This window comes from Mastigoproctus giganteus, chromosome 1 (genome assembly GCF_048544385.1).
Source record: "Mastigoproctus giganteus isolate SK-2022 chromosome 1, ASM4854438v1, whole genome shotgun sequence".
NCBI lineage: Eukaryota > Metazoa > Arthropoda > Arachnida > Uropygi > Thelyphonidae > Mastigoproctus > Mastigoproctus giganteus.
The window spans coordinates 148,773,233-148,800,877 of record NC_143575.1 but is presented as its reverse complement, the minus strand read 5'-3'; the positions used below and the strand labels follow the sequence as shown (position 1 = coordinate 148,800,877).

Below are 27,645 nucleotides of genomic sequence, written 5' to 3'. Positions count from 1 at the left end.
TGATGAAGATAATGTGTCTAGCTCAATGTCCAAGTTTGATGATACAAAGGTTGGCAGGGTTGTTAATGACAGTATGCTACTGCAACAGGATCTAGAAAAGTTGGACAGGTGTGCTGAAAAGTGGCAACTGAAACATTGACATGCAAAGTACTGCATAGGGTATCAGTAACCCCAGAAAAATGTACCGTATGATGTTACACTAAGGGTAGTGGAGAATGAAAGAGACCTCAGGGTAACTGTACAGTCAGATATGAAGTTTTCTGAGTAGTGCAGAGAGGCTGCCAGAGCAGGTGATGGGGTGTTGTCAATGATATATAGGAATTTTGCTAGCAGGGATAAGGAGGTGATTATCCCCTTGTATAAGGCAATGGTGGGGCCACACCTTGAGTACTGCATACAGGTTTAGAGGCCTCATTTTAGGAAGGCTATAGAGTTGCTAGAACGAGTATGGAGAAGGGCAACAAGACTGGTGATGAGAACAAAGGGGTGCTTACCAAGAAAGGCTTAAATTCTGCAAATCGCAGCATGTGGAGACTAGGCAGGGTCACCGCAAGTGGGTAGGTGAGGTAAGCATCGCTTACGGGCAGCAGTTCAGGAGGGTGCCAAAAAAATTTGATATTTGCAATTTTTTTAAATTCCTGTGGGTAATTACACATTTATAATAGTTTCAGTAGAACGAATAAAATTTCCATATAACGGACGGATTATATGGAGAGACTTTACTGGGGACACATAGTTCACACCTATTGAGATAATTGAGGCTGAGTCAATTAGTGTTAAGCACGAATTAAGAGCTAAAGGGATTATCATTCTGCAACTTAGCATTAATCTTAAAATCTATTCAACCAGTTGTCCCACTTACCAGAAGTCGCACTGGTCTTCTGATTGGTTTTATACAATCAGCGTGACTTCCATCGTTTACCAGCATTCAACACGACAGGCAAATAATTCATTTGAAATAAATACATTACATAAAATTGCAGGCACATTAATTGCTTATCTAGATCTGTGTTTCATATTTATATTTTGCAGTTATAAAATCTTCTTTTTCTCTGCCCTCAGGCAGGTTTCCACACATCTACCCCTCAATCCGTTTCCTCGGCATGCTTTCTCTTCTCAATACATGTCCTATAAAGTTATTTTGTCTCATTCTTAATTCTTTACAAACATTTCTTCTTCTACTTTCCACAAAATCTCATTCTCACTCTGTCCACCCATTTAACCCTTTCCAATCGCTTCCACACACACATCTCGAAAGCTTCTAGGTGTCTAATCTCCTCTTTCCCTGTGTGTCTAGGTGTCTATGTCTCAGATCCATATAGTATTATTAATTAATATTTCACCATATTAATGTTTTTGCCATTTGCTTTCTTAATTCCTCCTTGAAATTTCTTCTCAATAGTTCCTTTCTATTACTTTTCCCAATTTCTTGTTTTTATTTCTTCCAGGCTTTTCCCAATTTCTGTCATTATGCTTCCCAAGTATCTGTATCTGTCGACCTGTTCCAATTAACATTACCTTGGTTTTATTGCTGTTAATCTTCATATTTTACTCCTTTATTGTGCTGTTCAAGATGTCCAAGGAGCTCTATAATTCTTCATTATTAGTAATCTATCTAACCATCTGCAAATCTTATTGTCTTTATCTTCCTCCTTCCTACTTTTACACCTCCTTTCTGCTCTTCTTTGAACTCTTTCACCAGTGCTTTTGCATATAAATCAAGTAGTAGTACGGGGGACATGCCCTACACTCCTACCAATGGGAAATCACGGAATATTTTCAAGTAAATAGAACAGAGGAAGCATTCGAAAAAATTAATAATATGGCTACTATCATTGGCATTGCCGCTTTGTTTCCACAAGTAAGCACTGTAAGGAAAAGATTGAAAAGACGTAATTTTGATTATGAACAGAGAGGAAGCTATTCAGGATCCACAACAAAATTTCAAAATTAATTTTTTCTTTCAAATTATGGACACAACAATTTTCTCATTAACTGAAAGGTTTAGAAATATGAAAGAATATGTAGAAATATTTTAAATTTCTGAATTTAAAAAAATGGTAATATGATTTCTTAAATCTTTGCAAAGATTTACGTAATAAATTAAGTGACATTGATCATAACGAGTTTGATATTGATGGTTTAGCATTATTTGAAGAACTTATAGAGTACTTCAAATTTACAATAAAGACAATGTTACTCCATTTGAATGTTACAATATATTTTTAGAAGCAATTTTACAGATATTTTTTTAAATGTAGTAGTTGCAATAAAAATTTATGCAAATGAGACAAAGCTGCTCTTACCAAGAAAGAGCTTAAGTTCTGCAAATTGCAGCTTCTGGAGACTAGGGGCTCCTGTGAGGTGATCTGACTGAGGTGAGCAGGCTCAATGTTGATGGCATTCTTCCTCTTGCTCAGATTACGCACTTACAAGAGCATAAATTCAAATTGAGGAAAGACAGTTGTAGAACAGTTGTTTGAAAATCTGCATTTAGCCAGCGAATGGTTGATGTTGTTGTTGTTATTTGGTTTTTAGGAGCATTAGCAACTAAGGCCATATTGCTCCGGGGATATGCGGTGGTCATTCCCTGATCTTTTCGCATCTTCCGTACTTGGTGGTCACGGGCTCGAACCCCTGTCTAATCAAGAAGCATGTGCTACACACTGCTGCTCCTGCCCACCTGGCTACAGAGGCACCAGCAAGTGGTTCAATGTGGAACAAACTTCCATCTGTTGTTGTGGAAGTTGATAGCTTAAATAAATTCAAGCAAGAACTGAACAAACTTTTGGAGTGGATCGGGAGATGAATGGGTTTTTCCCTTTTTTTTTTTTTTTTTTTTTGGGGCTGATGCTGTATAAGCTTACTTTCTTGCATCATATCCCACTACTAACGCTAATGCCAATTTTTCAAGTTTCAGTTGGCTCAGGGGAACAGAGTTTTTCAAAATTAAAATTAATGAAAAATTATTTACGATCGACATTGTGACAACAACAACTCTCTAATTTGGCAATAATTTCAATGGAAAATGATCATTTGGAATAAACATAAATGAAATAATTAATAAATTCGCATCTCTTAAAGCAAGGAAACATAATTTGTAATTTTTTTTAACATTATAATTTTCCTTTTATTTTATTATTGTGATGGAGTACGATTACTATGATTTAGAATTTAAAGTTTATTTCCAGAATTTCAGTGATTTTGTTATTTTTCTTGTTTCATTATATTATATGTGAGATATGTTGTAATTCTTTTCTTTTTCAATAAATTAATAATAATTATTTACATCTTATTTTATTTTTTAATCAAAATATTTTGGGGCAGCAAATTGGATTTTGCTTACTAGCAGCAAATAGGGTCGCAGCGGCTCTGAGACTATGCACCTGCAAGGTGATCTGAATGAGGTGTATAAGGCCTTGAATAGTTTGAGCAGGCTCATTTTTGGCTGATGCTGTATAAGCTTGCTTTCTTGCATCATATGCTCTGCTAATGATAATTAACATGGTGATATCAAAAAAAGGACAGCCATGTTATGAAAGACTTCAAATATGTGGGCAACAGAGTTTGAAAGCCGGCGGTTAGTAAATGAATGAAGGTGGAATTTTTACTGTTATAAAGAATTCCAGAACTAAGAGTCATAAATTCAAATTATAGGGGAAGAGGTCTAGACTACATTGTGGGTAGTTTTCTTTTAGCCAGTGAGTTGTTGACTACTGGAACAAGAAGGCAGTTGAGGGTGACAGTTTGAAGAAATTCAAAGATCAACTGGTTAGTTACTCACATGAGGAAGAAAGTGCATAATTTGCATTTTTTTTTTTTTTTTTTTTTTTTTTTTTGCCAGTGCAGCAAAAGCTTGTGGTTTCCTTTCACCATATGGCTAATTTTAAAACCAGAATTACAGTAACTGGAAAACGAGATTAATGTTATGAGGCAAGTGGTAGTACTACCATCTACTAGAAGCAAACATGAAATGAAAGCATGTACCACAATCAAGGTCAGCAAAACATGCCACCATTTCAGAACATGGTTTAAGCTGAATGCACGTCTCTCCTGTGTCTGTGTTGTGGAACAAAGAGCAAACATCAAGTTTTGTGTTCAACTAGCCAAACATGCAGAAGAAACATTTCAAATGATGAAGCAAGTGTATGGAGAGAATTGTCTGTCTTGTGCATGTGTTCAAGTGGCATAAACATTTCGCTCATGAAGGAGCATCGCTGGTAGATGACAAACATCTGAGCCCAGCAAAAATGGTTTGAATGCAAGAATTATTCAAAAAGATGCAGGAAATCATTACCAATGACAAAATGACCAATGCTCTGAATGATTTCAAATCTGTGCATTAATAAGGAAACCATTTGACAAATAATAACCCAGGATTTGAAGAAAACAAAGTCTCTGTGCAGTTTGTTAAACATTCATTAAGTGACCGTCAACAACAGGCACGAGTTGAAGACTGCAGAGAACTCATTGAAGCAGCTGAAAGCAAACCAACTTCCTGAATTTGATTATTATGGGTGACAAGGCATGGCATTTTCAGTACAACCCTGCAATAAAGTGATGAGCAAAAGTCAGCAAACTCTCCCATAGCCAAACAATTTCGTCAAGAAAGGTCAAAAATCAAAACCACTCTCATCACTTTCTATGATAACAAGGGAATTGTGTATAAAGAGTTCATGCAGAATGGCCAAAGTGTTACTGCTGCCATTTGGCAGTTGATTCCTCTTGTATGACAACACACCAAGTCTATGTACCATTGTACCCACATTCACCAGACTTAAACCTGTACAACTTCTTTTTGTTCCCAAAGCTCAAGGCTGTTATTTTCATGACATCAACACCAATTCAAAAAGCTGTGCTGAGAACACTGAACAGTATACTAGTCATGGCCTTCCACCAGTTGTTCCAGTTGCTTCATGATCATTGCATGCAGTGTGTAATTATATAGATGTGATTAAATATATGTGTGTGTGTGTGTGTGTGTGTGTGTGTGTGTGTGTGTGTGTGTGTGTGTGTGTGTGTGTGTGTGTGTGTGTGTGTGTGTGTGTGTGTGTGTGTGTGAGATTGCAAGGGAAAGTTACTTTAAATAAACCAAGGCTAGTTTACACATATATGCGATTATTATTTTATTTTCTAGCATCAGTTTTGTTTTCCAACTGCTGCACTATGTATATTGGACAAGTTGTTGTGAATGGTCTCCAAAGCGGGGTGTGCGAGATGATCCATGGGGTGACTTGGTAAGCAGAGCGAGTGAAGCAATCCTTCCAGTTGGATCAACGTACCTATATTAGGTGACTTTCTCTGCAATGACTATTATTAAAATGACGTTTAAAAATAAACTTAACTTGGAACCAGATCTTCAGGTAGCTGTGTCCCAAAATATGAAACCAAGATACACAACAATAATGAAAAATATTCAAGCACATTTTTCCCACTAAAAATGCTGTTGATTTTATTTATAGCACTTTGTACTTTAATTTTAATTTTGTTTTGTATTTTTGCATTGAATAAGATTGTGATCTTTTCAAATCATATGTGATTTTATATTTGTGATTCTTTTATATAAGTGATTCTTTTTTTATTTACATTATTTATAAATAAAACAAATAGTATTACATTACATTTACTACACTTGTTACATTAACAATTTCATATCATTTTGTGCTTGAACTTCAATTTAATTTTGTTTTGTATTTTTTTTATTTGTGATCTTTTAAAATTATATGTGATTTTAGATATAATGCCTTCCATGTAAATGATTTATAAATAAAAATATACATATTAAACTTTTAATTTTTTTATTCTGGGGTGCATGCTAGTCCTTTTAAGTAAAATAAGGGTGCACAACCAAAAACGTTTAGAGACCACTGTTCTATATCATTATAGTGATATTTCGCACTATTCAATTTCAGCATTATCAAAGACACCAGTCAATATATTCATTTTTGGCCTCTCATTTAAAATATTCTAAATTAACAAGTATGCATTCCTTCTGCAACACATTTAGTCTTAACTTAGTACCCTCCCAATATTATCATTATTTTCCTCTATACTTCGACCATTTTTTTTGCATTCATGGACTTTGCTAACTGATTAGTAACGTTCATAATTTAACTTATGTTTTAAACAACATACAGTTGGTTACAATTTGCTCTTTTTACTACATTTAAATTTTTTATTCTTCAGTATCTTTTCAATTGCTTTTAATTTAAATTTATGTAAAATTATAGTAATCAGCTGATATGCTATGTGCACTGCTAATGCCACCACCTACAGCCTAGTTTCATTTATTTTTTTATTATTTGTTAGCAGTTCAGCTTTGCATTATGAGAGCTCTAAGCGATTATGGGTTAATTATAGGTTAAGAGAGGCTTAAGTTCTGCAAATTGCAGCGGCTGGAGACTAGGCACCTGCGAGGTGATCTGATTGAGGTGTATAAGGCCTTGAATGGGTTGAGCACGCTGAATTCTGATGGGATTCTTCCACTTGTTCAGATTACGAACCTAAGGGGGCATAAATTCAAATTGAGGAAAGACAGATGTAGAATAGATGTGCGGAAATTTGCCTTTAGCTAGTGCATAGTTAATTCCTGGAACAAACTTCCATCTGTCATTGTGGAAGTTGATAGGTTAAATAAATTTAAGGAGAAACTGGACAAACATTTAGAGGGAATTGTTTTGTAAATTTTTTTTTTTTTTGGCTGATTCTGAATAAGCTCATACACTTGCTTTCTTGCATCACATGCCACTACTACTACTAATTTCTTACTGCATAAAGACACCATTATTACATTGGTATACTGATAAACTGCCAATTGCAGTTTCATGCACTGATTTGGCAGGATGTGGTTTGACCAGTTCAAAATCATTCTTTGTACACCTTAACAACTGGAAGGGCATGCCGTTTCTCCATGGAAACACCCAATGCACAAGCTACCACAATTATGCCCTTCTGAAACTCTGTGATATCTTTACTACATCCCATAACTGCTTCTTTATCACTTTGACTTACAAGACTCAATGCAAATTACCACTGCTCTGGTATGCACAGTGTCTCAAAAATATTGATACAAACATTTAGGGGAGGTAAGTAACATCTAAAGGAATGTGAATCGCATAGGAACCCATAACCGGAAACGTCACCATAAGTCAGTAAACGGCGCTGTTCATCAGTTCGCGAGAGGGAAAATTTCTGGTTTACTCATTCAAACAGTAGTCGCCGCACGAAGAGCATGCATCAATATATGAATTGTGAGCTGGCAGACATGCACCTAGTGTGTGGATTAGCAGAGTGCAATGGATGAGCCGCTCAACGAATTTATGGAGAACGCTTCCCAGACAGACATGTACAAGACCACCGTTTGTTTGAATGTGTTCATCAAAATTTGTGCGATTATGGGTCATTTAGAGGTAACAGGAGTACTGTGGGCAGACTACATTCAACACAAACTCCCGCCATGGAAGAAAGTGTGTTGAATGCCGACCAGAATAATCCTACTACCAGCACATGTGCCGTTGCCTCTGCCTTAGGAGTGTCTCGTTGCACTGTACAATATGTCTGGCACGATGGTTCCTTGCACCCCTTTCATCTCCAAAGGGTTCAGTTACTGCTCCCCCAAGATCATCCTGAACTGGCTTTTGCACAGTGGTTTCTCCAAGAAAGCGTTCAAGATTGAATTTTCCAGCCTATGTTTTGGTCACGGATGAGGCTTATTCAATCAGCACAATGCTCATGTATGGGCTCATGACAACCCACACGGTGTGCACCCCCGTGCGGCACAACATCGCTTCACAATAAATGAGCAGAATGCGCTGGTCCCAAAGGAACTAGTAGTTGTTGGTGACTCTATTGTCAGGGGAAACGGGGAACATGCTTTGTTAAAAAGGATAGGTGGAACAGGACCAGGGTACGTCTGCCAGGGGCAAAGGTTGATGACGTTGTAGAGCAGATATCATCTTTTAAGGGCACAAAAGGTGATATAGTTGTACACGTTGGCACTAATGATATCAAGAGTAGGAGACCGGCAGAATTGCTTAACAAGTATAGGTCACTGTTGAAAAAAAGCTGTGAAATAGGGTTGAATTTGAAAGTGTCTGCAATTCTGCCCAGACACGATAGGAGGGAGTATATGATGAGAGCCTTGTCGATCAATTTGGCCCTGGAAAGATTATGCAAGGCTCAAGGGGTAGAATTTTTTCAGCCTGGATTGTACTTGTTAACGGGAGAGATTGCTTCTACAGGGATGGGATACACTTAAATAGAAAGGGAGCAAGGATATTTGCTGATGCTATCGAGGCAGTGTTAGATGGGTCGGAAAACTGCTAGCTTGGGGGAAGACAAAGACGAATAGATTAACAGTAGCCACTGGCAGAGGTGAAAGAGATTCTTGCACTGCTTCTATTGGAATGAGCAGAAGCCTGAAAAACAAGATGCAGGATATTTCAGAGACTGCTGGGAGTCATTGCGGTACAAGTAAACACATGGGTTGTGTTAGGGTAGCTAAGAATAGAAATAGGTGCATGTATACTTGCGTGTACACCAATGCTAGGAGTTTAGTAAATAAATTTGATAAATTTGAGGTATTGCTCAAAACATCAAAGGCAGATATTGTTGGGATATCAGAGACGTGGTGTCACACAGATATAAGGAATGCAGAACTGGAATTTGGGGAGTATGACATCTACAGAAAGGTTAGACTGGATAGGAAGGGAGGAGGGGTTATGCTATTAGTTAAGAAATACATAAAATCCAAGGAAGTGAAGCCAGTCGACATCGCTGGACAGTGCAGTGTCGAGTCAGTTTGGTGTGACATAAGCATTCGGAGATCAAAATTGAGAGTAGGAGTGTGCTATAGGCCTAATGACTCTGATGAGTATAAAAGAAACTGTACAGGGAAATAGAGTGGGCCAGTAAATCAGAGAGTCTTCTAATGGGAGATTTTAATTTCCCAGATATTGACTGGAATTTGGGGGCTGGTCACTCACACACTAGCAAGGCTTTTGTGGATTTATTGGATGATTGTTTTCTACATCAGCATGTTCGGGAGGCAACTAGAGGGAGGAATACTCTTGATTTGATTATCAGCAGTGATTCTTCATGCATTAAGAATCTGCAGATAAATGAACCACTAGGTGGCAGTGATCACAGTGTGCTGAAGTGGGATTTACTCAAAGAGGTAACTACCATTAGGGGTAAAGGGAAGGGTTACTGCTTTCATAAAGGCAACTATGATGGACTGAGACAGTATTTAAATTCTATACAGTGGGACCAACTGATGATGTTACCAACAGCAAACGCAAAATGGGAAGCATTCAAAGAGCTTATCTTGGAAGCTACTAGGCTTTACATACCAACTAAGAAATATTGTTCAAGGTTTAGGCCTAAATGGATGTCGGATGAACTGATGAGGCATATGGCAGAGAAGAAACATGCATGGGATACATACAAATTAACACGTGACACAGAAGCCTATGATAGATACAAGTTGATCTGTAACCAAGTTACAAAGGAGGTTAGGCAGGCGAAGGCAGATTATGAGAAATCTTTGGCAAGGGATGCAAAGAAAAACAACAAAGAGTTCTTTAATTATGAAAACTCTAGAAGGAAGGGGATGAATCAGATTGGTCAACTTGATATCGACGGGTCAACTGTTGATGATCCTGCTCAGGTAGCTAACAAACAAATTCAAATTCAAAATGGGAAGCATTCAAAGAACTTATCTTGCAAGCTACTAGGCTTTACATACCAACTAAGAAATATTGTTCAAGGTTTAGGCCTAAATGGATGTCAGATGAACTAATGAGGCATATGGCAGAGAAGAAAAATGCATGGGATACATACAAATTAACACGTGACACAGAAGCCTATGATAGATACAAGTTGATCTGTAACCAAGTTACAAAGGAGGTTAGGCAGGCGAAGGCAGATTACGAGAGATCCTTCGCAAGGGATGCGAAGAAAAACAGCAAAGAGTTCTTTACTTAAGTAAACTCTAGAAGGAAGGGGATGAATCAGATTGGTCCACTTGATATCGATGGGTCAACTGTTGATGACCCTGCTCAGGTAGCTAACAAACTAAATGAAATTTTGCATCGACATTCACACATGAGGAGTTATTCAGCGAGGGGAATGCCAGAGGTGTATTCAACTCTAGCAGTACGCTAGAGAATCTTGTAATAACTGAGAGTAAAGTGGAGGAGAAATTGTTGAAGATAAACACAAGAAAGGCAACTGGGGTGGATAGGATCTATCCAGTTATATTAAAGGAGGCAGCAAAGGAAGTAAGCAAACCCTTAGCCATAATTATGAGAGCTTCCTTGGACTCAGGGGAGGTACCCATGGACTGGAGTTGTGCAGATGTGACCCCAATTCACAAGGGAGGATCAAAGACTGACACAAGTAATTATAGACCTGTGAGTTTAACTTCTGTTCCCGGAAAATTAATGGAGGCACTGGTTAAAGAAGCACTGCAGGATCATCTAGACAAGACTTCAGTTATAGCTCGGACACAGCATGGTTTTGTTAAGGGGAAGTCTTGCCTGACCAATTTGATTGGATCCTATGATGTAGTCACAAAAGAACTGGATGCAGGGAATAACTTTGATATTATATACTTGGATCTTAGAAAGACTTTTGATACTGTTGCACATGGAAGACTGCTGCACAAATTGGAGCAGTGTGGCATTGGAGGCAAATTGCTGCTATGGATAAAGGGGTGGTTGAGGGGGAGAAGACAGAGAGTGGTAATCAATGGACACTGCTCATCGTGGACTAATGTTATTAGTGGAGTCCCTCAGGGCTCAGTATTGGGTCCATTATTGTTTTCTGTATTCATAAATGATATTGATGATGGTATATCAAGCTTAATGTCGAAGTTTGCAGACAATACAAAGGTTGGCAGGGTTGTCAAGGACACTACTGACACTATGCTGCTGCAACAGGATCTGGAAAGGTTGAGCAAATGGGCTGAGAGGTGGCAAATGAAGTTTAACATTGACAAATGTAAAGTACTACACATGGGAAACAGCAACCCCAGAGCAACGTATCATCTCTGTGGTAGAGAATGAAAGGGAACTGGGGGTGGTTGTGCAGGCAGATATGAAGTTCTCTGAGCAGTGCAGACGGGCGGCAAGAGTAGCTGATGGTGTATTGTCAATGATATATAGGAATTTTTCTAGAAGGGATAAGGAGGTGATTATTCCCTTGTATAAGGCAATGGTCAGGCCACACCTAGAGTACTGTATACAGGTGTGGAGGCCTCATTTCAAGAAGGTTGTAGAGCTGCTGGAACAGTACAGAGAAGGGCAACAAGATTAGTGAATGGAACAAAGGGGTGCTCTTATGAAGAAAGGCTTAAGTTTTGCAAATTACAGTGTCTGGAGACTAGGCACCAGCGAGATGATCTGATAGAGGTGTATAAAGCCTTGAATGGTTTGAGCATGCTCAATGCTGATGGGATTCTTCCTCTCGCTCAGAATAATCACCTGAGAAGGCATAAATTCAAATTGAGGAAAGACAGATGTAGGATAGACGTGCGGAAATTTGCCTTTAGCCAGTGGGTGGTTGGTTGGTGGAACAGACTTCCATCCCTTGTCGTGGAAGTTGATAGCCTAAATAAGTTTAAGGCTCACCTGGACAGGTATTTTGAACGAACAGAGGGGTGAAGTGGAAGTGGTTGCTTTTTTTTTGGCTGATGCTGCATAAGCTTGCTTTCTTGCAAATGCCTCTGCTAATGCTAATGGTAAATATGTGGGCAGGTATGGTCAGTGACTGCCTAGTCGGCCCATACCTGTTACTATCCCACATGAACTCCGCTAAATATCGGATCTTTCTTGAACAAGTTCTACCAGGGTTACTTGACAATGTTCCAGCAAATGTGAGACGCAACATTTGGTTTCAACATGATGGGGCGCCTGCCCATTATGGAAGGTGTGTTCGGAACCATTTGAACAGGCGTTTTTGGCATCGATGGATTGGCCGTGGTGGACCCGTTGCCTGGCCCCCAAGCTCACCTGATTTATTGAGCCTTGATTTTTTTTTCTGTGGGGGGGGCCCTCAAATCTATCGTGTATGAATCGCCTGTGGAGACGGAAATGGATCTCGTGGCGAGACTCATCTGTGCTACTGCTACTGTTCAAAGAAACTCCAGGTGTGTTCAACCGTGTCCGCCAATCCATGCTGCGTCGGTGTACAGCATGCATTGCATCTCATGGTGGAAGCTTCGAGCATCTGTTATAGCATCATGAAATGCATCCATCTCATACTACATTGTTAATATTATGTCAAATAAATGTTTGCCACTAATTACTGTCTTGTGTCATTTCTGCTACTACTTTCCCGTGACGTTTCCTGTTATGGGTTCCTATGCGATTCACATTCCTTTAGATGTTACCTACCTCCTCTAAACGTTTGTACCAATATTTTTGAGACACCCTGTATACGAAACCGTTCTGCTCTTTATACTGTGAACTATGCTACACTGGCCATTATGAATGAGGTGGTCACAGTTCAGTGATTGATCTGCGTGTGTGTAAATATCACCTCATTTTTGGCTTTCTTCATTTTTTTTTTTTTTTTTTTTAATTTTAACATTAGTGTGAATTCTGAAAAACATTTTCTTTGTCTATTTTTACTGTTATTTCTAAGAGCATAATCATATAAGGCACATGGTCACTGAAAGAGATCACATTGTCTTATAGAAGTATATCTTTCTATATGGACTGACTGTGCTTCAAGCCCATATTACTACTAAATGACAAATCCAAGTTACTGCATATGAATAGCATTAATCTCAGAATAATACCACAACTGTATGGTGTCACACTGAGGGTGGTAGAGAATTAAAAAAAAAAAAAAGTTGGCGGCCTTTTTTGTTTTTAATTGTTTTTAATTATGTAGTCAGGTATGATGTTATGTTATTTTGTTTTTTAGGAGCATTAGCAACTAAGGTCATATTACTCCAGGGATATGCGGTGGTCATTCCCTGATCTTTTCGCATCCTCCGTATTTGGTGGTCATGGGCTCGAACATCAGTCTAATCAAGAAGTGTGTGCTATGCATGCTGCTGCCAACCTGGCTGAGGCGCCGGTCAGGTATGTTTTCTCTCAACAGAACAGACAGGCTGCTAGGACAGCTCATGGAGTTTTGTCAATGATATACAGGCATTATGCCAGCAAGAGAAGGAGGTGATCATTCCATTGTAAAAGGCAATGATTAGGCCACAACTTGCATAGAGGTCTGAAAGCCTCATTTTAGGAAAGATATGAATCTGGTGGAACAGGTGGAGGAAAGTAATGAGATTAGTGATATTCATGAGGAAAAAGGGTACTTACCAAGAAAAGCTTTGGTTCTGAAAATTAGCATCTGGTAACTAGACGTGTAAGGATATCTTATTAAGGTGTTTAAGGCTTTGGATTGAGTAAGCTAAATGCCCTTGCTCATACAACACACAATGGGGCATAAATTTAAATTGGGAAAGAATACTTGGTATTAGTAGTGGCAAATGATGCAAGAAAGCAAGCTTATACACAGGGGAGGCTCATTGGTAGGCACTAGGGCTTGCAAACCGGTTTTATAAAACCGGTTAAATCGGTTTTCATATTGAGTTGTTAAAACCGAAACCGAGCTTCTAAAACCGGATTCGAATATTTTCTTAGTCAGCCCTCGAATATAGTTTTTTGTTACGCACATTTTCTTTTGTTTGTTCGTTTGTCTGGATCGCTCAACTGCTTTATGTTTTAAACATGTTTTTTATTTTATTTTAAGGTACGAATCTCATGGGCAAGTGGCCCAAATCTAGGAGGGGTACCTTTTATCTTCCCACCTGTATCATGGCACGATGCAGGTGTACTCATTTATGACTGAGTGAGTCGGAGCGATAGCGTAAAAGAAAATGCTCAACATTTCTTCGTTCCATCTATCTTGTTCGCCAGACAAGTTATGGAACCCGCCTTATTGATGGTTACCCACTAGAACAGATTCGCTGAATATTGCATCAAATTTCAATCGTAGAAAGTTTTTTGCTTCTTTATTCCTATTAAATTTGTGATCAAATGTTCTCCAAAAAGCAGCTTCACCAAATTTAGCTTTTATGTAATTTTGAAAATACAATAGATTTAATTGGGGGGGGGGGGGGGGGAATAAATAAAATGCGAATAAATAAATAAAAAATTTCTTTCGTGAAAATTTTGAAACTTGCCTCGTTTAGACTCTTCATTCAGTGCTTGCGAGAGTGACGCTTAGTATTGTGCCTTTGTTATCTTCAATATTTTTATTTAAAATTGTCGGTGATATAAATTCCTACTAATTAATATTTATTAGTCTTAATATGTCTAAGATGAAATCAAATGTATGGAATTATTTTGCTCGAAAAAGCAAAGAAGAAGCACAATGTTCGAAATGTCAGAAGATAATGAAGTCGTCTGGAGGATCTACATCATCTTTGATGTTGCATTTAAAGAAAATGCATCAGATTGACATTAAACAAGATAACAGTGAACCTCCCGTAAAAATGGTAAGAACATTAGAAAACTGTATCGTTAAAAAATCTGTGGATGAAGAGATTTCAAAATTAGCTGCTTTAGATGGATTTTCTTTTAATTCAATTGCCAAGAGTGAGTTTATACAGGGCTTTCCAATAGTAACGCTCGATTTTTGTAATGCAAAAAAACAAATTGTGAGAGTGATAGTGATCTATTTTTATTTTTATTATGAAGTATATGTGTTAACATTATGTTTTAAAAATTATATCAGATAAATGTCCGCCGCGGCTTTGTCTGGTTTGGTTAATCCTGGATACCCAATTGGTGATGACGTTATCGCATAAAAGTGGCTCAATTTCAGCAATAACGCGCCTAATGTTGGCCTTTAAGGCGGCAACCGTCTGTGGTTTGTTAGCATAGACTTTGGATTTTAGAAAGCCCCAGAGAAAAAAATCCAGTGGCGTTAGGTCGCAGGATCTGGGCGGCCAATTAACGTCACCATTTCGCGATATAATGGAACCTTCAAATTTCTCATGCAATAGTGTATCACGTGCCGTATGGCACGTAGCACCGTCTTGTTGAAACCAAATGTTTGTTAGATCGATTCCATCCACTGCAGGCCAAAAAAAATCTCTTATCATAGCTCTGTATCGCTCACCGTTGACCGTAAGTGCCACTTCTTCTTCGTTTTCGAAAAAATACGGACCGATTATTCCGCCGGACCAAAGTGTACACCGTACCGTAACTTTTTCGGAATGTAGTGGGACCTCATGAATCTCCCGTGGGTTTTCGTCGCTCCAAATTCGGCAATTTTGCTTGTTAACAAAGCCACTTAACCAGAAATGAGCCTCGTCACTAAACATTATTTTTCGCCCAAAATCAGGATCGACCTCCAACTGCTCTAGCGCCCAATCAGCGAATGCACGCCGCTGCGCATGATCGTTGGGCTTTAGTTGTTGGGTTAATTGCACTTTATAAGGGTGAAGCCCTAAGTCCTTATGCAGGATTCGCCAAGTTGTCGTCGAAGACAGGCCAAGTTCTTGAGCCCGACGCGGAATGGACTGTTGCGGATTCTCACGCACACTTTCCCGGACTGCAGCAATATTTTCAACGGATCTTGCATTTCGCTGACGTACAGGCACTTTCAGATTTGCCACAGACCCAGTTGCTTCGAATTTGTTTATTAAACGGCGAATTGTGGATTCTGAAGGACGTTCGTCGACACCATAAACTGCACGGAGTGCACGAAACGTTTGAAGAATAGAACATTGGTTTTGATAATAATTTTTTACAATTTCGACTCGTTGCTCAGTCGTGTAACGCTCCATAATAAAATGCAGAGACTAACTGAATACGGCTACCAAAGATACCACCTGTGTGACTGTCGACTTCGTCATGCGCTGTTGCCAAACATCGAGCGTTACTATTGGAAAACCCTTTACAATCAAGCCTTCACCTTCAGAGAAATAAATACGATAAATTACCACCAGCCTCAGTGAATGGAATTAAAAATATGGTTCTGAATTATTATAAAACTAAGAAAGAACTCATTCAGCATTTCAAAAATTCATTGGTTTTGGGTGCACGGTATTCATTGACTCTAGACGAATATAGGTCTATACAAAATAAAAGGTATATGAATATAAATGTGCATTCAAAAGACAATCATTGGTCGTTAGGTCTTATTGAGATTAATGGTTCACTTGATAGCAGAAGAACTGAGCAAATTGTGAAGGGACACTTAAAGGAATTTGGTTTGAACTTAGATGAGGATATTGTTGCCTGCACCACCGATGGAGCAGCAATGATGATTAAGTTTGGCAAGCAAATTACGCCTAATCATCAACAATGTATAGCCCATTGTATACATCTGTCAGTTATAGATGTACTTTATGAAAAAGCAATCAATTATGGTGCCACAGTCTGAGTCTCCCAAAGACAATGAAAATAATGAAGAAAGTAGTGATGATGATGAAGAAGTTGAAGAAAGACAGCAAGGCATGCTTTATCAAACCGACTTTACCGGTGAGCTCATTTATTTCTTCAATCCAATGGCCAATATTGCACAAACTATTAACAAAGTCAGAAAAATTTGCAAGCTTTTTCGAAAATCGCCTACCAAAAATGACATATTACAAAATTTTTTTAAAGCAAAATTTAATGGGAAAGAATATAAACTTATATTAGATTGCAAGACCAGATGGGATAGCACATTCTATATGATTGAGAGATTTTTGAAATTGAAAAACTGCATTCCAAATGCTCTATGTGCAGTACTGTCAACTGAAGCTGTGTCTGACGATGACTGGAAAACACTTGAATTGCTATGTGAAACTTTGCGACCAGTTGAAATGATTCTGAAGGCTATAACCTCAGAAGATACAGACTTACTTAAAGCAGTCTTCAATAGAATTTTTGCTTGCTAAGCTTGATACAGCAGAAAACCCATTTGCTTTAAAGTTTCACCAAAGCCTTTTGCAGCGTTACAAAGCAAGAGGAAATTGCCAAACTGTGGCTTTGCTGAGCTATCTGCACAACCCCAAAAAGTTTAGGAAAGATGATTCAGGTTCAAGACCTTTTGATTTTCCAAGTAAGCAAGTTTTGAAAAAGCATGCTGAAGAGATTTATCAGAGATTATTTGCAAAACATTTTGAAGGAGTCTTAGCGTTGAATGAAGAAACTGAAAATAAACGAACTGTTCTTTTAGAAGAAAACAAAGACTCGTCTAGTTCCGATGTTGGAGATACACTCATGCGAGAGTATGATAGTGTAATAAAGAGATTAACTGAAGAGCCTTCAAAATATCCGAGTGAATTGGAAATCAGCAAAGAATTTAAAATTTTGTAGGCAACTAGCAGTAGAAGTGAAAAGCTGGAGAAAGTTTATAGAGCACTACTGACCATTAAACCAACAAGTGTCCAATCTGAGAGAGTGTTTTCGATCACTGGTCTCTTTAACACAAAAATAACGTCAAGTCTATCAGGAAAAATTCTTAATATACTGTGTTTTTTAAAGGTTCATTTTCAGAAAAAAGCTGAGCAATAAATAGTAAAGTAATTTTCCCAAGCTGTTTTTTTTTCACATTATTTTTATTTATTTATTATTATTATTATAGGGCTTATTATTTTTTTGTTTACTATATGAGAAGATAGTTTTTATTCAAAGGATATGAATACAATTTGTAATTTTGTATAATCTCAAGCTGGTTACTTTTTTGGAGCATTTTAAAATTTTTTTATTTTTTTTACTATAAGAGGCTTATAGTAAAAAATAGATTTTGTTTAAAAGATTTTATTACGATTTGTACAATCTACCCAAGATAAAATAAATACCTACATTATAAGCTTTTAATTATTTTCCCTCAGTCTGAGAAAATCGGTTTTAAAACCGGTTTTAAGAGTAAACTTCGGTTAAACTCGGTTTTGAAATTTCTCGGTTTTATACAAGCCCTAGTAGGCACAATGCAATGCAATGAATATTTTTATTAACAGGTCCCACATATAGTATACCCATCCTCTATTTCCAATAATCATTTCAATAATAAACGAATGAAAACAAAATCATTTTCAACTTTGAGGTTTAACAGTAGGGGGAACTGTGTGCTACACAGTTCCACATTTTGGCCCCAGTGGTTGAGTCAATGCCTAATTGGCAGGTTGCCAATACGCATTTTTTAGAGGTGATAAAATGAGTCAAAGGAACTGCGGAGCAAGCAGTGCCAGTTTGAACAGTGCACCAAACGTAAATGAAAAAGTTATTAATCTATTTTCAACAAATAAAAGCCGAAGAATGGATTTTATTTTCTTCTTCCTTCACGGATTAGGTGATCCGCCTGTTCCGATCTCAAAGAGGTCTGCCCATCTTTTCTTCGATCTTCCTCTGTCTCTTTTTCCTTTTGCTCTATATGTATAAGCTAATTTAGGGAATCTATTATCTTCCATTCTTTCTACATGTTCTTTCCATCTTTGTCTATATTCTATAATTTTCCCATTAATTGAGTAAATCTTTAATTTCTTTCTAATATTTACGTTTGGTATTTTATCTAATTTTGTACATCCTTTAACATATCTTAAAAATTTCATTTCTACAGCTTGTATTCTATTAATGTCTCTTTGTTTCTGTATCCATGTTTCAGAACCATAAAGCAGTGTTAATATTGCCATTACTTTGTAAAATTTCAATTGTGTTTCTTTCCTTGTTTTCTTAGCCAGAGTTCTTTTATTGTTCCACATATATTTTGAAATTTTGCCAATTTCTGGTTCATATCTTCTTCGACATCATATGTTATATCACATCCTAGATATTTAAAATGTTTTACTTGTTCTAATATTTTATTATCTATAACTATTTTTGTTCTCACCGTATTTTTCCCCCTAAAAACCATTGTTCTAGTTTTCATTGTTGATGCTTTAACTTTATATTCTTCTGTTATTTGGTTTAATTTAAATACTGCTCTTTGTAAATTATCTTCACTATCTTGAATAATTACTTGATCATCTGCAAATAGCAGTGTATTAATTCTATTCTTTTTATTTAAATATATACCTGTTAATTTCCTCTTTCCATTTACATATATCCTCGATATATAAGTTAAACAACGTTGGTGACAAGCTACATCCCCGTCTAACTCCTTGATTTATTATACTTTCTTCTGTTAATTTATTACCTGTATCTATTACTATTTTTGTTCCTTGATATAAACTCTATTTTTGTAAGCTGCTTTGGGTATCCTTTATTACTCAATATGTCCCATAGTTTTCGTCTGTTTACTTGATCAAATGCTTTTTCGTAATCTATAAATGCTAAATGCTTTTCTAAATTAAACTCTTTTCGTTTTTCTATTATTTGTTTTAATATAAATATATTATCTGTACATGATCTTCCTTTTCTGAATCCTGCCTGTTCTTCTATTAATATTTCATCAGAGATAATTTTAATTCTATTATTTATAATTTTGCTATACATTTTATATACTGTATTTAGTATGCCAATCCCTCTATAATTCTTTATATCATTTCTATTTCCTTTTTTTAAATATTGAAATAATTTTTGCTATCTTCCATTCTTCTGGTATTTTATATTGTCCTCAACATTTATTAAATAAATTTTGTATCCTGTCTTTTAAAAAGCTTCCTCCATACTTGATCAGTTCTGCATTTATACCATCCATTCCTACTGCTTTCCTATTTTTTGTAGCTTTCAATGCCTTTCCCAATTCTTCCTTTGTTATCAGATCTATATCACTAACTGGGTCTAACTGTATCTCTTCTATTTGTTATGTTGGGTCTTTCCACAATTCTTCATAATATTTTTTCCATTGTTCTTCCTTTATTATATTTATTCTTGAAGTGTCTTTCTCTGTGCTATTCAAGTGTTTCATCATTTTATATGCCAAATTTTGTCTTCTATGAACATCATGTTCTATTGTACTTATAAATCTCTCCCATCCCTCTGTTTAGCTTTCCTTATTATATTTTTAGTTTTATTACATTCTTGTTTATATATTTCTTCATTCTCACTTGTCCTGTTTTGTATATATTTAAGATATTTATCTTGTTTATCTTGTACTGCTTTAGCTATTCTTCTTCTTTATCCTCTTCTTATAGTTTTTCCTGAATTGTCCTAGTGTATCTTTTGCTATCTTTTGATTTATATTTTCGTATATTATTCCATTCTTCTTCTATTTGTTCTCTCTCAGATATTTTACTTATTTCATCTTTAATCCTTTTTTTTTTTTTTTTCATATAAATTTTGTATACTTTCTTCTTGAAGTAGATATACTTTATAATCTAACCTCCTTTCCCTGTTTAATAGCTTTTCTCTTCTTCCATTTAGCCCATAACTCTATTTTTGAAGCCACTAAAAAATTATCTGAATTAATATCATATCCTCTAAACACCTTAGTATCTCGACATTGTTTTGCTAATTTTTGATTTACTATTACTATCTATATGATTTACTATTACTGTCTACATTTACTACAATAATCTATTATTGATTGTGTACCTCTTGCTGACCATGTATATTTATGTATATCATGTTTCCTAAAAAATGTATTTGTTATCTTTAAATTATTAAATGTTGCAAAATCTCTTAATTTATATACATTTCCATTTACTTTATTTTCTCCATAACATCCCATAATATTTTTTATTGGCTTATTCCCTACCTGAGCATTAAAATCTCCCAAAATAACTACATGGTCCTTTTTTACATTCTTATCTACTTCTTTTTGTAACTCTAGATAAAATTTATCTGTTTCTTCCTCTTTGTTTCTTTAATTTATTTTTTCTTTGTTTCTGTTATTACTGCTATATTTACTTTCTTCTGTTTTAAGTGTTTAAGTAATTTGACTTCTTTATATCCTAATCCTCCTCTTATGTTCCATGTTACAATATTTAAAATGTCTGTTATTTCTTTTCGTTCCATTTCCTAGTCCGAGTCACATCCCTTTGTCCGTCCGGTTTTCCTCTTTGAGCTTTATGAGTTTTATTTTTTTTTTTTACATGAGGAGGGAACCAGCCTCGCGCACAACCCCCCAAACTCGAGAACCAGTATGTTACTCTTCGTTTGATCCCTACCCTTTGACCTGTCTGGCTAGGGTGACCTTACCCTAGCTACCGCCAGCATAGCTCTCTGGGTCATCGGGATACTCAAGCCTACTCCAGATATCTTTGTATATCAAAATTCGTATATCACTGTATATCAAAATTCTGACAAGGATTTTATTTTTAAATAAAATTTCGAGATTACCCAAGTCTGTTAACGGTAAGTGTCCAGTTAATGTTTTGTAGTATTTTTAACTTGCTTATTATTATTACCATCTATGTCTACATGTCTTATAACCAAGGCAATTTAATGTAACTTTAAGAAGCAGCACCCCCATACATCAGAGTCATGAGCTGCCACTGCTTATACAGCACATGAAAAAAAAAAAATAAATAAATAACAGACTGCAGAACATATGTGCAGAAATTTGTTTTCAGCCAGCAAGTAGTAGTTGTAACAAACTTAAACCTTTGGACAATTTAAAAATACACACCTTGGAAAAGGTGTGGTATTTTTAAAGGTGTTGTGGAAGTGGGTAGTTTGGATGAATTTAAAGAGTAAGACAAATCATTAGAGAAGGGGATAGGAAAGGTGATGTGGGAAGTGGTTTTTTTTTTTAAGCTTCCGATGCTGTATAAGCTTTCTTTCTTGAATCATTCGCTACTATTGACACTAATAGCAAGATTTTAAAATATTAAGTTATAACATTTTAAGTATAACAAAATAATAGGCTATAATAGATTATAATAGATTAATAGCAGATTCATCATCAGCCATTTTCAATCCACTGCAGGATGAAGGCCTCTCCAGCAACTTCCCAATTCCTTCTGTTTTGTGCAATGGCCATCCATTTACTACCCACAAACTCATGAATTTCATCTATCCATCTCCACCATTGTCTTCCAGGTTTTCTTCTAGCTCCTTTTGGGTACCATTCTGTTATTTTCTTAGTCCATCTGTCATCATGTCTTCGAGCTATGTGTCCTGCCCAAGACCATTTTAGTTCTTTAGTTTTGATAAGAATATCTTTTACTTGAGTTTTCTGCCTAATCCATGTGTTCCTCTTCTTATCTAACAGTCTGATTCAAAATATAATTTGTTCCATTCTTTGCTGGGTAGTTCTCAGCTTCTCTTCCATTCTTTTGGTGAGTGCCCAAGTTTCACTTCCATAAGTTGTGGTGGGGAGTATACATTGGTTCATTATTTTACGTTTCAGACAAACAGGGATATTGCTCTTCAGTATGTGACTATATTTCCTGAATGCTATCCATCCAAAATTTATTCTTCTCGTGACTTCCAGCCATTTATCATTATTACAGCTAATAACTTGTCCCAGATAAGTATATGACTCCATCTTTTCAATTACTGCCCCTTCAATCATTATGTCCCTTTCTGTGGCATACTTGTTCATCATTACTTTTGTTTTAGCCATATTCATCTTTAGTAGAAAAAATCCTTACTAACTGTGCATAACTGATTAAGATTTTCCTCAAATTCTTTGAGATCATGGCTTATGACCACAATGTCATCTGCAAATCGTAAATGGTTTAGGTACTCTCCATTCACATTGACTCCTTACTGAAAGCTTCTTCAAGGGCAGCAGTAAACAGCTTCGGAGATATTGTATCTCCTTGTCAAACTCCTTTCTCAATTTTAAATTTGCTACTGTCTTTGTCTAGTCTAATAAAGGAGGTAGCACTCTCATATATTTTCTTCAAAATCATAATATATGGGATATCTATGCCTTGTCTTTCCAGTGCCCAAAACATTGCCTTATGCTGTATGGAGTCAAATGCCTTTTCATAATCCACAAATGCCAGGCATAATGGTGTTTTATATTCATTTGCTTTCTCCATTAGCTGTGATATTACGTGACGGTGATCCATAGTTGAGAATCCTGTCCTAAAACCAGCTTGCTCTTTCAGTTGATTCTCATCAAGTATTCTTTCTAATCTGTTAGTAATGACCCTTGTGAACAACTTGCAGAGGTAAGATAACAAGCTAATTGGTCTATAATTTCCAATTTATCTCTTTTCTTATGCAACAAAACTATGATTGCATTATTCTACTGCTTAGGCGTCACACCTTTGCTAATGCATTTTGTGAAGAGCCTTACCAGTTTTTTTGTTAGGTCTCTTCCTCCCAATTTTAACAACTCTACAGTAACTTCATCTTCACCAGGGGCTTTCTGATTCTTAATTTTCTTCAATGCATGTTCTACCTCATCAGGACGAATATCGGGTTTTCATATGTGTTACTAATTTGCGATCCATCTGCCCCACTGCTGGCATCATTCCCTTGCTCCTTGTATAATTCTCTGTAGTAGTCTTCTGCTATTTGAATTATGCCTTCTCTGCTATTTATAAGTACACCATCGCTATTCTTCAGTTTCAGTATCATTTGTCTTTCTGTATTACTGCTCATGGCTGTTGATTTAAGTCCTTTGTTTTCCCTTAATGCTTGTTCTACTTTTCTTGTGTTAAATCTTCTTATGTCCTCTCTGAGTCTCTTTCTAATGGGTTTGCATAATTAGTATACTCAATTTTCTCGTCAGTGTTTATCTTGCTCTTCATTTGTCGCCTTCGGTTCATCATAACAAGTGTATCTTGACTATTTTTTTCTTCTTTGGATTTCTTTTTCCCTATAGGTTTCTTGGGCTTTATCACTTTCAGAAAGTTGTAGAATTCCTCATCGATATCTTGGTCCTGAACAGTCTGCAGAAGCTCAAATTTCTTCTTAAGTTCCAGTACATACTGGTCTTTCTCCTCTTCTGTTATCTCAAAGACCTTCATATTATTTACTCAATTCAGTTTTTTCCTTTCCTACATCTATATCAAGTGTGCATCTTGCCATTCTGTAATCACTTCCAACATTTACCTTATTCAGGATGGTAACATCATTCACGATATATTTCTGTTAGTGAGGATGAAGTCGATTTCATTAGTTGTTAATCCATTTGGACTCTTCCATGTCCACTTTCTGTTCATCCTTTTCTTGAAAAAAGTGTTCATTACTGACAATCCTTGAGATTCTGCAAATTCCACATGTCTTCCACCTCTTTCATTTCTTTCACCAATTCCAAAATTTCCTATAGTTCCTCTTTCTGCGCTGTTTTGTCTTTTTCCAACCTTAGCATTGAAGTCCCCCATAATAATAGTGTAGTGGGTTTTCTGCTCATCTAGAAGACTCTCAATTTTGGTGTACATTTCTTCAACCTCTTCATCATCATGGCTCGATGTTGGTGCATAAATCATTATAACCTTTAGCTTGTACCTCTTAGAAATCTTGAGTATTAGTCTTGACACCCTTGGTGATGTACTTTTGAATTCCAAAATGTTGTTTTTTATATCTTTATGGACCAGAAACCCAATTCCACCTTCGCTCCTTTCACTGTTTCCATTGGTGTACAGCAGATTTCCACTTGATAAACTTATATGTGATTCATTTCTTCTTGTTGTTTCAGCCAAACCGATGATATTCCAATTCACATTTTCTAGTTCCTTTTCCAGCTCTAATATCCTGTCTTCACCGATGAGTGATCTTACATTGTAAGAGGCCAAGTTCAGTTTCCGTGCATGGCAGCCTGGTCGTACCCAGAGATTCTTAGCATCCTCTGCTTCCACTCTGATCCTCTCACTGCCGTAAGATGGGGAGTGAAAGCCGCTGGAGACTGAGGGCCATTTGTTTCATCGTTCTGTCATATGCTGGAGGGTTTGGTCTTTTCCTCTTCGTGCTGACCAGGCATCTTGAAGAGAACCACTCTACACGTTCGTTGCCACTTAAGTGCTGTAACAGGGCTTACCATCGAGAAGGTGTTCATGAGTGGATTTTAGGGGGGGGCAGGCCAACCGGACTTCTCCTAAATCTTCTGTAATAGAAAGATATTGGATCCATCAGTGTTTTAGACTGAGTGTCTGATAACACACAGAATACCTGTTCCCCCTCTAAGCCTCCCTGTATATATACAGACCCCTTTTATGGACCAATTTTATATATGCAGGGGGGAAAAAATGTTGGGAAACTCTGGTGTAAGCAATTTGAAGAGAATTATAATAAACCCTTTAAACACAGCTAATAATTATTTAAAAATATTCAGACTGTTACACTCACCAATATAGACATCTTCTGGCACATTTACCCCATTTAGAGTTAAGGGAGGTTTAGGAATCATTGGTCGACTAAGTGTTCCATTGGATATTTCATATCTGATAATAGTTCCTGTATGCATATAAATATATATATATATATATATATTTTTATTAAATTCCAAAACAAACTTTAAATAAAAATACAGAAAAAAATTGCATAAACTATTTAGTTAAGATCAATATGTAATCACACAACACTATGACTATACCAATAGGTGGCAATAATGGTTCATAGAATATAAGAATATGTGTTTGCTCAGACGAATTATCTAATTGTCATTGAATGGGTTTTTAAGATGAGTTAATGAGTTGGAGTCGAAGCTGTGGTATTAATGGAAGGAAGCATATGGAAAGTATTAGCAGCAGCAAAAAACATTTAATTTCTCCATCCCTTCCAATAATTTCTGATAATTTCCTTAAATTTATTCAAACTACCCACCTGCACAATATTAGATGGAAATTTGTTTCAAGAATTGATTACTGTTGAGTTGAATGTGAATTTTCTCAAATCTATTTTGAAACCTTTTTGAATTTAAATTTATATTCCATAGGGTGTTTCATTTCAGAAGTGGTAAAGATTGTGAACATTATGAGGAGAGCCTCTACATGCAAATGGAATGGGCAAATAAGTGTGAATGTCTTATTATGGGTGATTTTAATTTGCTTCTAATTGACTGGAGCAAATGGGAAGGAAACTCAACATGGGGGACAAAATTTTAAAATCAACTAGATGATTGCCATTTTGTATCAACATGTCCAGGAAAGAACTAGGGAAAAGAATATTCTAGACCTGATCATCACCCATGAACCAGATGACATAACAGGGCTGAGAGTACAGGAACCAGTAGCAAGAAGTGATCACAGAGATCAAGAAGTTCTCACGGTGGACGATGAAGACAGGTAAAAAAAAAAAAAAAAAAATTTCTTGTTTATACTCCAGCATGACCACCAGATCAGTGGAGTTTACAATAAATCAATCAATACAAATGTTAATCATATTTAGCAGTCACGGGTTTGAACACCGGTCCACTCAAAGCACATGTGCTACTGCACTCACACTCCTGACCACTCGGCTAAGTCAGGTAACGGTAGTTAAAGGCAAAGGAATGGGTTATAATTTCAGAAAAGGAAATTATGACAGCTTAAGAAGCTACATGGCCTCTATTAACTGGATAGATATCTCAGAGAGAGTGAATACAACTGAATTATGGTATACCTTTAAAATATTAATCACAAAAGGCCTGAATGCTATTAGTTAAGAAACACATAAAATCCAAGGAAGCGAAGCCAGTCGACATCACTGCACAGTGCAGTGTTGAGTCAGTTTGGTGTGATATAAGCATTGGGAGATCAAAATTGAGAGTAGGAGTGTGCTATAGGCCTAATATGACTCTGATGAGTATAGTAAGAAACTGTACGGGGAAACAGAGTGGGCCAGTAAATCAGAGTCTTATAATAGCGGATTTTAATTTCCCAGATATTGACTGGAATTTGTGGGTTGGTCACTCACACACTAGCAAGGCTTTTGTGGATTTATTGGATGATTGTTTTCTACATCAGCATGTTCGGAAGGCAACTAGACGGAGTAATACTCTTGATCTGATTATCAGTAGTGATTCTTCATGCATTAAGAACCTGCAGATAAAGGAACCACTAGGTGGCAGTGATCACAGTGTGCTGAAGCGCAATTTACTCAAAGAGGTAACTACCATCAGGGATAAAGGGAAGGGTTATTGCTTTCGTAAAGGCAACTACGACAGTCTGAGACAGTATTTAAATTCTATACAGTGGGACCAACTAATGATGTTACCAACAGCAAATTCAAAATGGGAAGCATTCAAAGAACTTATCTTGGAAGCTACTAGACTTTACATACCAACTTAGAAATATTGTTCAAGGTTTAGGCCTAAATGAATGTCAGATGAACTAATGAGACATATGGCAGAGAAGAAAAATGCATGGGATACATATAAATTAATGGGTGACATGGAAGATATAAGCTGGTCTGTAACCAAGTCACAAAGGAGATTAGGCAGGCAAAGGCAGATTATGAGAAATCCTTGGCAAAGGATGCAAAGAAAAATAGAAAAGGGTTCTTTACCTATGTAAAATCTAGAAGGAAAGGGATGAATCAGATTGGTCCATTGGATATTGATGGTTCAACAGTTGAGGATCCTGCTCAGGTGGCTAACAAACTAAACGAGTATTTTGCATCTACATTCACACATGAGGAGTTATTCAGAAGGGGAATTCCAGAGGTGAAGTAAAAACTCTGGCAGTGAGCTAGATGATATTGTAATAACTGAGAGGAAAGTGGAGGAGAAATTGTTGAGGATAAACATACAAAAGGTCTTTGAGATAACAGAAGAGGAGAAAAAGCAGTATGTACTGGAGCTTAAGAACAAATTTCAGCTTCTGCAGACTGTTCAGGACCAAGATATTGATGAGGAATTCTACAACTTTCTTAA

The 27,645-nt window shown here is 36.6% G+C and overlaps 1 protein-coding gene across 1 annotated transcript in view; it reads right to left on the bottom strand.

Moving 5' to 3' along the window:
* The window catches only part of LOC150091190 (integrin alpha-9-like), a 570,795-nt gene that overhangs the window by 439,800 nt on the left and 103,350 nt on the right, over nucleotides 1-27,645 (bottom strand). Inside the window, exon 7 of the mRNA XM_090382714.1 lies at nucleotides 25,140-25,247. Coding sequence (XP_090238840.1) covers nucleotides 25,140-25,247 — 108 coding nt within the window. The remainder of the gene's footprint in view (nucleotides 1-25,139; nucleotides 25,248-27,645) is intronic.